The sequence below is a fragment of the Vidua macroura genome, chromosome 18 (genome assembly GCF_024509145.1).
Source record: "Vidua macroura isolate BioBank_ID:100142 chromosome 18, ASM2450914v1, whole genome shotgun sequence".
NCBI classification, from domain to species: domain Eukaryota; kingdom Metazoa; phylum Chordata; class Aves; order Passeriformes; family Viduidae; genus Vidua; species Vidua macroura.
Genome location: NC_071588.1, coordinates 13,010,427 through 13,022,967, shown reverse-complemented (window position 1 = coordinate 13,022,967; position 12,541 = coordinate 13,010,427). Strand labels below are relative to the sequence as shown.

The window sequence follows — 12,541 nt, the reverse complement described above, 5'->3', positions numbered from 1 at the left end:
ATTTTAAGGGACCTCATTCCCTCTTCCTTTTGGCACAGGACCACCTTGAGAGAGATCCTTCCAATACCCCCTGATCTGTGCTGTAAGAGGGAGGAAATGGAGCACTGGGCTCTGGAGGTAGGATGGACCTGCCCCTGGAAGGCTTTACCTGACAGGTCCCAGCACATCCCAGTCTCCTACAGATCCTTTGATGTGCTATTTTTGGGAGAGCCAGGCTGGTTTTACCTGTCTGGGGTGCTGTGGATGGGGACTCTGGGGTGACACAGTGGTGGTCTGGCTATGGGATCTGCAGGGCAGGGACAGCTTTGGAGAGGGAAATAGATCCCACCACTGCCCCTGGAAATGCCCCATGCCAGTGGATGCCCCAGTGCTTCCCAGCACAGCCCTCCTGCAGTCCCAGTATCCAGCCTTCCTGGAATGACAGTGCCATCCCAGTACAGCCCCAGCAGAGCCCCAGTGTGGCTGTCTGGTCCCACTACAGCCCCCTTATACAGGTCCCAGTACAGCTCTGCTATGGCCCGTACTGGTCCCAGTATGGCCCATTTTATCTCACACTGGTCCCAGTACGGCCCTATTATATCTCATCCACATCCCAGTACAGCTGTGTTGTATCTCATAGCGATCCCAGTACAGTGGGTTATGGCCCATGCTGGTCCCTGTACAGCTCATTATGGCTTGTACTGGCCCCAATAAACTTATATGTCATGCAGAACCTAGTGCAGCCCTTTTATGTCTTGTACTGGTCCCAGTCCATCCTGTTGTCTCGTACTGATCCCAATACAGCCCGTTCTGTCTCGTACTGCTCCCAGTCCATCCCGTTCTGTCGTTTACTGGTCCCATTCCATCCCGTTATGTCTGTTACTGGTGCCAGTCCATCCCGTTCTGTCTCGTACTGGTCCCGGTACCTCCCACCCCAGCGCTGCCCCACTGCCGGCGCACGGAGCCCCGCCCCTCACCGACACCCGCCGGCACTTGACGGACAGCTTCCCTCGTCCTCTCGACCAATCAGCTTCGGGGGCGGGCTCTCCTTTCCGCAATCTTGGCGGCTGATTGGCAGGGTCCCTGCTCCCGCCCAATGGCGGTGCAGCGAGGGGGCGGGGCCTGGACGGGGCGTGGCCGCCGCCGTGTCCCGGCATGGCGGAGCGGCCGCGCCGCCGCTGAGGCGCCGCCATGGCCAAGAGCCGCGGGGGCGGCGGGCCCAGCTCGCCCGGCGGGCGCAGCCTGGCGGGCACCCGCGAGAGCCTCGCCGACCCTGGCGGCGATGAGCTTAGTTCGCTCGGCTCCGACTCCGAGATCAACGGCGGCGGCCCCGAGGAGCGGCGCGTCGATAAGTTCGGCTTCATCGTGGGCAGCCGCGGCGCCGAGGGGACGTGAGTGGGGGCCGTGAGGGGGGACCGTGAGAGAGGGCCGGGGCCTGGGCCGGGGGGGCACTGGGACACCGAGGCGCAGAGGAGCCGCCCCAGGCCCGGCCCAGTCAGCTCCGGCCGCTCGGCCCCCGCAGCGCCGGGCCTGGGGCTGGGCCGGGCCGGCCGCGGCTCTCCCCGCCCCGGGGGGGTTTGTCCCCGCCGCCCCCGGACTGGGCGCGGGGCCGCCCGGGACCGGTGTCAGGCATCGTTCGTGCCCGTGGCGGAGGCCGCAGGGATGTGAACAAGGGAGTGAGGCTGGAAGACCTGCGGGTGTTCAGGCTGGAGAAGAGAAGGCTCCGAGCAGAGCTTAGAGCCCGTGCCAGTGCCTAAAGGGGCTGCAAGGGAAGCTGGACTCCTGACTTTGGGCAAGACCTGGAGTGACAGGATAAGAAGAAATGGTTTCCTTCTGTCAAAGGGCACGGTTAGATGGGATACTGGGGAGGAATCGTTCCGTGTGAGGGTGCTGAGGCCCTGGCACAGGGTGCCCAGAGCAGCTGTGGCTGCCCCTGGATCCCTGGCAGTGCCCAGGCCAAGCTGGATGGGGCTTGGAGCAGCCTGGGATAGTGGAAGGTGTCCCTGCACATAGCAGGGGGTGGCATTGGATTAGCTTTAAGGTCCCTTCCACCCAAACCATTCCATGATGTTGTGATGGCTCTGTGAAGAGCCCCAAAAGCTGTTCCAGCTGTCCCATTTCCCTCTGAAGAGTGGGAATGGCTGGGAAGTGGTGTCCACCCCATTTGGGATCTGGGAGCTGCCAGCATACAGCTGTCTGGTCAACTCCAAGCACTGATTCCAGTGGACTTTTGGCCTCTGTCAAGCCAAGGAGGCCAGGCCATGGTGTCCCTCCAAGGACCCCTTGTTGGTAGTGCTGGCAAAGGCACCGTGGTCACCCTGCTCCGCGGAGGAAACCCTCGGAGGAAGTGAGGCTAACCCGAGGCGCTGGGCCCCAGGGCGGTGCTGACACCCAGGAATGTGCTGTTGCTGTCGAGCTGGTTCGGCAGCGTGTTTGGTGATTGCCTTCCTGGCCCTGCTTTCACAGCAACGCCCAGAGAAAGTCGGGATGGCAGTGGGAACGGCTCGTGGCAGCCAGCTCCTCTCCTGCTGGGACATCGCCTGGAGCGGTCTCCTTGGGTTTTGCCCACCTGAGTGCTCTGGTGCCAGCTGTGCCTCAGTTTCCCTGCCTGTGAGGAGCAGAGCGTTCACCCCCCCATAGCCCGTGGGTGTTATTGGGTGGATCCGTGGGGTGAAAAGGTGCTGGAGGTTGGAATATTGACGCTGGGCAAGGTGCATCACTCTGGGTGATAAACCTTGTCCCTCAGCACTGCAGGAGTGGTGCGGCCTCCTTCCCGTGGTGCTGCACCCTGTCCTGGCCACACACCACATTTAGGGGACACTTGTCCTGGCTGTCATTCCTGTGGGTGTCCCTGTCCCTGCAGCAGGCAGCAGCAGCTCTGGATGAAGGTTGTGGTGCTAGTTGTGTGCTAGGTGAAGGTTGTGGAGGCTAGTGGCTGCTCCCAAGGGTGCTGACAGTATGGTGGCTGCAGTCACTGGGGACTGAGCCTCCTGCAGCACCCTGCAGATGTGCTGGGGCCCAATCCTGCCCTGCTCCAGGGCTTTATTGGTTCACTGTCTGTCCTGGAGGGGATGAAGGGGAATACGTGACCTCCTGCTGTGGCTGCCAGAGTTGGGTTTGCCATACTGGGGGGGAAGCACAGGAAGGGCAGGCAGGGTATCCGAGCACCCATGGACGGTCTGAGGGCACCGTGAAGGGCCGAGCTGTGGGGATGTCACCCAGTGTGGATGCAGAGGAGCACATTCCTGGCACAGGGCATCTCGACACTTCCCCGCCTGGAGTGCCCCCACCCTCCCGCCTGGGCCATATGAAATGCAGCCGGTCCTCGCTCCCTGCCCGCTGCCAAGCAGCCATCAGCTGGGAACAGCTTCCAGTCTGTGCTGGCGGGGCTCCAGCAGGCCCTCAGCCAGCTCCTGTATCCAGCGTCCCGCGCTCCCGAGCTTCCCACGCCTTGCGGAGCCCCGGCCGGAGGCCAGCGCTGCCTCCATCCCCGTGCTGGGCCGGGGAGCTGCCGGCCATGCCTGGCCGTGCTGGGGAGGGTGGGGAGCCAAGCAAAGCAGATCCTTTGGGAGCGGGTTTGCTCTCGGAACAATCGCGCTCGCCCCGTCCGAGCCGCTGCGGTGGGTGGGACTCGGCGGGGAGGGGCTGGGCAGGGCGCGGGGCAGTGCTGCCAGCTGGATGCGGCCCTGGACTCACCCTGCCGCTCGCTTTCCGGCTCGGCATGTGGAGGGAGGAGGCCAGGCCTCCGTGTCCTGTGGTGGGGCTGGGTGCTGGAGGATGCTCAGCACCAGGCCACTGGCCTCGGGTCCTCAGGAAGGATCTGACTCTCCCTGAGATTGACGTGGCCACAGGACATTGTGGAGCAGAGCCTGGGAAGGCATCGAGTCTTCACTGATGGCTTAGAGGAGTGTCTGCTCTCCTTGGATGTCCCTGCCTGGGCCTGCCCGAGCTGCCTGTCACCCATCTCTGCACAGATGTGGTGCCACAGGGGGGTTGGAGGCCGCAGTGCCAGATTCGGCATCGCAGCAGCATCCCTCCTGCCTCAGCAGGGTTAAATCGGATTCTCTGGCTAGACTGAGCCGTTTCTGGAAAACACTCCCCTCCCTCCTAAGAGACCCTGGTCTGGGCTCGGCGCCGGGCCTGGAGCAGCTCCAGGCATTGGGAGCGCAGTGTGGCTGGAGCTGTGTGAATGACACGATGCTTATGGCCCCGGCTCTCTCTGCGTGCAGCCGGCCCCTGCCACAGGGATCAGGTCTTGCTCATCCCTCACCTTCCTGGCGTGTCCCTGGGGATGCTGCATGTGTGCAGTGCAGGCTGCTCCCGAGAGGTTTGAGCTGCTCTGCTGGTGCAGTGACTTCACTGACGGGTGGCGAGCGCTTCCGGCAGCTGCCAAAACACCGGCGCTGCCGAGCGTGTCCTGAGCCCTGCGCATTGAGGGGTGCAGCCACCTGGGCATGGGGGGCACCCAGGGTGCTCGGGAGGCCAGGGGGCTCAGCACCGTACGGAGGGCCAGGCACCCACTGACCGGCCTCTTCCTCCCGGTCCCACAGGCTGGAGGAGGTGCCCTTGGAAGTGCTCCGGCAGCGGGAGTCCAAGTGGCTGGATATGCTCAACAACTGGGACAAGTGGATGGCCAAGAAACACAAGAAGGTAAGTGACAGCCATGTCGCCTCTGGGAGCTGGCAGTGAGGGACAGCCAGGCACAGTGGTGTCCCTTTGGGGCAGCCTGGTGTCAGTGGTTCCCTGCAGACAGGCATCTGTGTGCCTTTGGATGTTACTGTTGGCTGAATGGGCTGTTCTTTCCCCTTGGAAACTTGGGGGGGCTGAGTGATCCTGATCCAGCCCACTTTTGCCTTCAACTCTTCCCTGCCAGGCTGGAGCCTTGCTAGGGCTTCTTTGGCTGCCTGCAGGCAACCATGGGAATTGTTTGCTCATGGAAACTTCTGTTCTGAGCATCTCGCAGACCAAAAAAAGCTCGGTGTAGGAAATGTTTGAGCCTGATGTGCGTGACACTGGTCTGTGAACAGGCGTCCCTGGGAGACTCCTGGTGTGCTGACTCCATGTCTTGGTTTGCTGGTGCTCCCTGATGCCCTGAGCCTGCAGATGAGGCGGGAATTGGGAAGCAGCAAGCCCAGGGTTGCTGTGGTGTGTCTGCTGGGAGCAGTGAGGCTGCTGGCATGGGACAGCAGTGCCAGAGAGTGGTTGAAGGGCCTTCTCCTCCTCTTCCCCATGCTGGCAGAGCCTCCTCAGTGTGCCCAGAGTGCTGTCCCTACACAGTGCCTGGTGAATGACACCGGAATCCCTCATCTGTTTCTTGGCTGCTCTTAAAGGATTTGGGAGAGTTCTCTGGGCCACGGCAGGTGGGCGCTTTGTTCCACGGGCAATTTCCATGTGCCACAGGGTGCCCTCTGGGATGGGGTGAGTGCTCCAGCAGCCCTGTGCCTGGCACAGCAGCTCCCTTGTGCTTGGCCAAGCCTCTAGGAGTCTCCATGGGACTGATGTGCTATATAGTCTCTCCTGCAGCAAAAATCCATGCCTGGAGCTTTGGAGAGGCTGCTCTGGAATGCTGTTCTGTGCCTCTATCCCTGGGGCTGCTCAGGGAAGGCTGCCAGGCCTGGCCTTGGATGCTGTCAACTATCCTTGGTCTGGCAGGAGCCTGCTTGGTGCAGGTCCCTGCTGCTCTGGGGGAGCTCCCTGAGTTTCTGAAAAACCCCAGTACTTTTCTGGCTGCTTCACCAGGGTTGGCAGGCAGCCCAGGGATGCCTGGGCCAGCTCCTGCCGGGCTTGCTCACACCTGCATCGCTCCAGCATCCCAAAACGCTCCCTGCCTGGCCCCGATCCCAGCAGAGCCTGACCCCACATCCTTCATGGTGCTGGGCCGTGCCAGCACCGCATGCTGGAAGGAGGGCAGACGTGTGGGTGTGCAGCTCCCACTGCTCTCCTGGCATGGGCAGTACTCCAACTTCACCTTGCTTTCAGCATCCCTCAGCCCAGACACACTCCCGGTCCCTGGAAGATCACGGTGGGATCGTGGGGCTGACGCCAGGACCCCACGTGGGACCAAGGGGATGAGCTGCTCAGCCCTGGTGGTGCTGGCTCGGCCAGCTGGAGGGGTTGCTGAACCAAAACCCAGCGAGGTGGTTTCCTTCCTGGCAGCTCAGTCAGCAGGAAGGGGAGCTGGCTGGAAATGAGAGCTGTCAGCAGCCATGGAGCTGCCACAGCAACCCTGGGCATCATCCGCTGTGTTCCCTGCCAGCACAAAGGGACCTGCCTCAGCAAACAACCAGTGAGGGAGCAGCAAACCCCCAGGGGAGGTGATGGTACTGTGCTTGGAAACATCTACCTGCTCCCCAGTTGCTCCAGCAAACAGGGAAACACAGCCCTGAGCAAGCAGGAGAGGCCTGAGGAGGATTTGGGAGCTGTTGGCCACTGCTCTCAGAGCCCTGGCACAGTTGGCATGTGCCACCCAAGCAGGGACATGAGGAATGGAGGCTGTGCTAGGGTTTTGCAGGGTGTTGTGGGATGTGACTGTGCTGAAAGCAACAGGCTTGTGGGACCCACCTTGCTGCATGTCCTGGCTGAGGACTGTGGGGAAAAGGACACAAAAGGATGTGGAGCTGCTGGAGCCAGGCTGGGAGAGCTGGGGGTGCTCACCTGGAGAGGAGAAGGCTCCAGGGAGAGCTCAGAGGCCCTTGCAGGGCCTAAAGGGGCTCCAGGAGAGCTGGAGAGGGACTGGGGACAAGGGATGGAGGGACAGGACACAGGGAATGGCTTCCCAGTGCCAGAGGGCAGGGATGGGTGGGATATTGGGAAGGAATTGTTCCCTGGGAGGGTGGGCAGCCCTGGCACAGGGTGCCCCGAGAAGATGTAGCTGCCCCTGCAAGTGTCCAAGGCCAGGTTGAACAGGGCTTGGAGCACCCTAGGATAGTGGGAGGGGACCCTGCCTGTGGAATGAGATGGTCTTTACTGTCCCTGCCAACCCGAACCATTCCATCATTCTGTGATTTGGAGCTGCTCCTGTGATGAGGAGTTGGAGTGGGATGTTGGGGGCTCTGTTTTGATCCCTGCTGGTGCAGGCAGCACCAGAGCTAAGCTGGCTCAGCTTCCCACACAGGGAAGGCACCGACTGCCTCGCCTGGACTTTGGTCCTGGCTGTTGCCCAGTGCCAAGGAAACCAGGGGCACAGGAAACTGTGGGCATGGAGCTGGCTCTAGGGGCCTCAGGATCTGGCCATACATGGAGATAGAACCAGACTTGCCCTTCTGCCAAGGATGAGCAGGTGGAAAGGCTGAGACACTTGTCAGGGTGCACATCGCTGCTTTCCATGGCCCCATGGTGGGGTGGGGGGCTGGACTGAGGGCTGGGGAGCCTCCCCTGTGTCCTCAGTGCTTCCCAAGTGGGACAGAGCCACTCACTCCCCACCTTGACTCCAATGTTTGCTTTTCCAGCTCCCAGCAGGATCTGGCTTTGAGGCAGTGCCAGGCTTGTTTGGAGCTGTTTGCAAGCCACGAAGCCTCTGCTGGGCCTCTGGCAGCTCCTCTGTGCTGCTGGTGCTTGACTGCCATTCCAGCTGGCATCCCTGCATCCCAGGCGCTCAGGGACACTTCTCCTTGTTTGGGAAGCAGCAGGGGACCAGCCTGTGGCCGTGGTGCTGGCCTAGCTCCCACCTTGCCCCAGGAGTCTCTTTGTTTCCCAGCGCTCTGTGATTTTCCTGTGACGGCTGTGTCTCCCTTAGATCCGGCTGCGATGCCAGAAGGGGATCCCGCCCTCGCTGCGGGGCCGTGCCTGGCAGTACCTCTCTGGGAGCAAGGTCAAGCTGGAGCAGAACATGGGCAAGTTTGATGTGAGTCCTGCTGGGAACCCTCCTGCACCACCAGGGAGGGGGCAGTGCTGGGGTGCCTCCTGCTCGGGCTTGGGTGTATGTTGGGATCTCAGACATCTTGGGGAGGGTGTCAAGGGTGTTGCTCACCCCAATCTTCCCCTCCCCAGGAACTGGACCTCCTCACAGGAGATCCGAAGTGGCTGGACGTGATCGAGCGGGATCTCCATCGGCAGTTCCCCTTCCACGAGATGTTCGTCTCGCGTGGAGGCCATGGGTATGTGCAGCTACTGTGTGTCCAGCCCTCAGCAGCCATGGATGCGGTGGGCACTGTTTATCCCAGCTCATGGAGCCACACTCACGTCCCCAGTACCCTCCCCATTCCTCCAACATTCCCTATACTCCCACAGTTGCAGAGCACCCACTGACTGAAAACAGGATGGCTCAGACCAGCTCTGACACCCAGTGGGGTGGGAATTGCCATGACAGGAGGGTAGAGGGAGGAGGTGGCAGCCTGTGGCCTCCGTTTCACCAGGATAATGCTGCTTCCAATGTGTTGGGGAGCGCCTGTGCCCCTGTGCTTGCAGCTGGGTCCCTGCCTGCCCGTCCTCACTCTGGGCCGGATGGCTGTCTCCATGCCTTGACTCCCAGATCCAGGCAGGATCTGTGCTCTGTGGGCCAAGCTTCCCAGAGCTGTTGGCCTGGGTTTGTGTGGAAAAGGGATCCCAGCCAGGGACTGACCCAGGCTCGTGCCTGGCGTGCACGGGGAAGGCTGCTGGGCCACGTGCATGCCGTGTGCCCAGCTGTGCGTGCCCGGTGTCTCTGCAGGCAGCAGGACCTGTTCCGGGTGCTGAAGGCGTACACGCTGTACCGCCCGGAGGAGGGGTACTGCCAGGCCCAGGCGCCCATCGCCGCCGTTCTGCTCATGCACATGCCGGCCGAGGTACGGGCACGCAGCTCAGGGGACAGAGCTGGCACCTCCTGGAGGGAGTGGGGCCCTTTGGGGGGTGCTGATGAGTGGGGTGCCCGGCTCAGGGCAACCCAGAGTGCTCCAGGGGTGCTCTGCTGCTTGCCACCCTCTCCCGTGGTCCCTGGGAGCAGGGAGTGGGCCACAGGGATGTCCTCTGAGTCCTTACCTGCTGTCCCTTGGCTTGCAGCAAGCATTCTGGTGCTTGGTACAGATCTGTGAGAAGTACCTCCCTGGCTACTACAGCGAGAAACTGGTGAGTAAAGGGCTCATGGTGCTTTCAGCAGTGGCAGGGACCTGCAGGGTGCTGCATCTGGGTTGGGGCAACCCCCAGGATCAATCTGGGCTGGGGATGAAGGGATCAGGAGCCGCCCTGGGGACAAGGACACGGCGGTGCTGGTTGGTGAGAGTTGGCCACGCCCTGGCTGTGTGTCCTGGGCTGATCCCCCAGTATGAGCACCAGGGGAGGAAGGATTCTGCTTCTCTACCCTTGCCTAGGTGAGACCCCACCTGCAGAGCTGCCCCAGCCCTGGGGCCCAGCACAGGGAGGACCTGGAGCTGCTGGAGAGAGTCCAGAGGAATCCATGGAGCTGCTCTGAGGGCTGGAGGCCCTTTGCTCTGGAGCCAGGCTGGGAGAGCTGGGGGTGCTCACCTGGAGAGGAGAAGGCTCCAGGGACACCCCAGAGCTCTTTGCAGGGCCTAAAGGGGCTCCAGGAGAGCTGGAGAGGGACTGGGGACAAGGGATGGAGGGACAGGACAGGGAATGGCTTCCCAGTGGCAGAGGGCAGGGATGGATGGGATATTGGGAGGGAATTGTTCCCTATCAGGGTGATGAGGCCGTGACACAGGGTGCCCAGAGCAGCTGTGGCCACCCTATCCTTGGAAGTGTTCCAGGCCAGGTTGAACAGGGCTGGGAGCAACCTGGGATAGTGGAAGGTACCCACCCATGGCATTTGGGTGGAATGAGCTGAGTTTTTAAGGTCCCTTCCAACCCAAACTGTTCCATGACTCTGAATCTCCAGGCCAAAAACTTGTCCAGCTCCTCACCCTGGGGAAAGAAGGGGTCTGGGTATTCCCACAGTCTTCCTGTTGTGATGTGGCTCCCAGAAGCACTTCACATTCAGGGATGGGGTTCTCAGTGTAGCATCCATGGGACACAGCTCTGCTCATATCAGGTGTAGAGGGTTGGCTGCCCTTGGGGGGCCAGGCACTGGGGGCTGATCCCAGGGCTGGGGTATTCACTGGGATGCTGGTCCCTGTCCCTGCAGGAAGCCATCCAGCTGGATGGACAGATCCTCTTCTCACTGCTGCACAAGGTCTCACCTGTGGCCTACAAGCACCTGAGCAAGCAGAAGATCGACCCCATCCTGTACATGACGGAGTGGTTCATGTGCGCCTTCTCCCGCACGCTGCCCTGGAGTTCCGTCCTGCGCGTCTGGGACATGTTCTTCTGTGAAGGTAGGAGCTCCCCACCATCCTCCTCCTCCTCCTCCCTCGGTGACTGCACTCCCCATGGCCATGGGACCTGCAGCAGGGCAGGTTTGGGGCAGCCACAGCCACCAGTGGAGATGGGCTGTTTTCCTGGGGGTTAGGAGGCATGTACATCCCAAATTCACCCTCTTGCATGTCCTGACCATTAGTGGGACTGGGATCTGCTGCCCCACAGCATTTGAGGGACACGGTGGCAGTGTCACCCTGTCCTACCTGGTACTCACTGCCTCACGTCTCCTCTTGCAGGAGTGAAGATCATCTTCCGGGTGGGCCTGGTGCTACTCAAACACACCCTGGGCTCCTCGGACAAGCTCAAATCCTGCCAGGGCCAGTATGAGACCATGGAGAGGCTGAGGGCCCTCAGCCCCAAAATCATGCAGGAGGCCTTCCTGGTGCAGGAGGTGAGGTGCTGGGGACGGCCTGGGGGCCCAGTGCCACCCAGCTGGCCAGTGCTGCCAGACTGGGCTGTCCCTGGGTGGGCGGAGCATGGGGAGCAGCCCCCAAAAAGCTTCCTTAGCAGTTGCCTGTGTCCTGACGGGGATCCCACACGCGGCCCCGGTGGCACTGTCGCTGATGGCACAAGTGTCCCCACAGGTCATCGAACTGCCGGTGACGGAGCGTCAGATCGAGCGGGAGCACCTGATCCAGCTGAAGAAGTGGCGGGAGACGCACGGAGAGCTGCAGTGCAAGTCCCCCCCGCGCTTGCACGGCGCCAAGGCCATCAGCGAGGCGGAGCCCGCGCCGCGCAAGGCACTGGAGCCCGTCCCCTCCATCATCGTTTCCCCCGGGCCCGCCCCCGTGCCCAAGGCCCGCAAGAGCAAGGAGAAGAGCCGGGAAAAGGGCCCGGCCAGTCCTGCCAACGGCCCCGGGGCCGAGGGCAACGGGGCGCCCGGCACGACCCGGGAGCTGCTGCACCCCCAGGTCTCCCCCCACCACCAGTCCAAGGAGAGCCTGAGCTCCCGGGAGAGCGAGGACACGTACTTGTAGGGCCCGGCCCACACCCCGGGCAGCCGGGCTCAGCGGGGCTGCGCACGGACCCGGGCGCGAGGACGCCGAGGGGGACCCCTGGCACCCGGCGCTGGGGGCTCTGAGCTGGAGGGATGGGACAGGGGGGCTGTGCGGCTCCGTGAGAACAGCGTGGCCCTCTCGGGGCATCCGTGGAGCTTGGCCAGGTGTGGTGACCAAAGGGGACACCGTGGGTCTCTGCTGGGTGCCCACCCCGCAGGGTGCTGGCACCACGAGCGGTGGGAGCCCGGGCAGGGGGTGGCTGAGCCACCTGAGCTCCCTCCCCACACTGGGGGGCTGGGCTGCCCCTCGGGCCCTTCTCCCCGCCCCAGAGCCCCTCGACCCATCACCCCCCGGGTCCCTCCTGTAGCCCCCACCCTGCGCCAGCCGGGCAGCCCCAGCCCCGGTTCCCAAGCACTTAGGCATGGCGCAGGGCACTGGGGGTACACGAGGAGCCCTGGACCCCTCGCCCCCCTCTTATCTAGTGAGGATATATCAAGCTGTAGCCCTATATGTAGTACCCAACTTACCTACTCACTGAGCCTATTTATTATTCCTCTGAGGCAGGACAGGGACCGAGGCAGGATACGCTAGAGGCAGCGGGATTTGATGCCGAGTTTTGGGGCTAAAGCCCCCCCATCCCATCCCCTCCCATCCCCAAGTTCCCCACAGCTCGGGGGAGTGTTTACCCTGCCAGGGCTCACCCCACCACTGCCACCCCCCCCCCAGGCCCCAGTGCAGGTGAGATGGGGTGGGTGAGCAGCAGCCAGGTGCCCCCTGGTTGTGGGGTCCCCTCTGCCCCCCCTGCCCTCCCCGAGGGTGGGTTGGTGGGTTTGTAAAATAAAGCGGGAAAAGCAGTTTTGTACAAAGGGGTCAATAAAGCGAGTGTGTAAAGGCGCAGCCCTGGCTCCCACCTCTCTTGGCCTGGGATGGGGGTGGAGGGTGGCAGGAGGCAAGGCTGTCACCTGGACCCTACCCATGGTTCTCTATCCCTGGGGGCACCCTCCCATGCATCCCATTTGCACTGGACGCTGACCCTGGCACTCACCCTTCCCTGGGTGCCATCTCCCCTGGCTGCCCTTGTCCTGGGGGCCAGGTGCTGGGCAGTGTCTTGGGAAGGGCTACGCTGCTGTCACTGCTCTATCACCGCGGAGGGTGGCCCAGCCTTGTGGCTGCCCCTTTGAAGTGGAATGGGAGGGGACTGAGATCTGCCCCAACTTGTGATAGTGGTGGCTGCCAGGCTCTGGTGCACTCCCATCCCAGCACCCAGGCCTTTCCCC

General features: G+C 62.5%; 1 protein-coding gene across 1 annotated transcript; it reads left to right on the top strand.

The window, feature by feature from the left end:
• The first annotated feature begins 1,122 nt into the window (after window positions 1-1,122).
• Window positions 1,123-12,161, top strand: TBC1D10A (TBC1 domain family member 10A). Its single transcript, XM_053994022.1, has 9 exons — window positions 1,123-1,370; window positions 4,530-4,629; window positions 7,715-7,822; window positions 7,969-8,075; window positions 8,627-8,741; window positions 8,956-9,021; window positions 10,034-10,223; window positions 10,503-10,657; window positions 10,851-12,161. The coding sequence occupies exons 1-9, from the start codon at window positions 1,171-1,173 to the stop codon at window positions 11,241-11,243; spliced, it is 1,434 nt and encodes a 477-aa protein (XP_053849997.1). The 5' UTR covers window positions 1,123-1,170; the 3' UTR covers window positions 11,244-12,161.
• Window positions 12,162-12,541: the final 380 nt, after the last annotated feature.

Bases quoted from the DNA above. Each gene is read 5' to 3' on its own strand.
- TBC1D10A (XM_053994022.1), top strand. From the start codon at position 1,171: ATGGCCAAGAGCCGCGGGGGCGGCGGGCCCAGCTCGCCCGGCGGGCGC. The intron at 7,823-7,968 runs GTGAGTCCTGCT...TCCCCTCCCCAG, and splicing joins AGAACATGGGCAAGTTTGAT to GAACTGGACCTCCTCACAGG. The intron at 8,076-8,626 runs GTATGTGCAGCT...GTGTCTCTGCAG, and splicing joins GTCTCGCGTGGAGGCCATGG to GCAGCAGGACCTGTTCCGGG.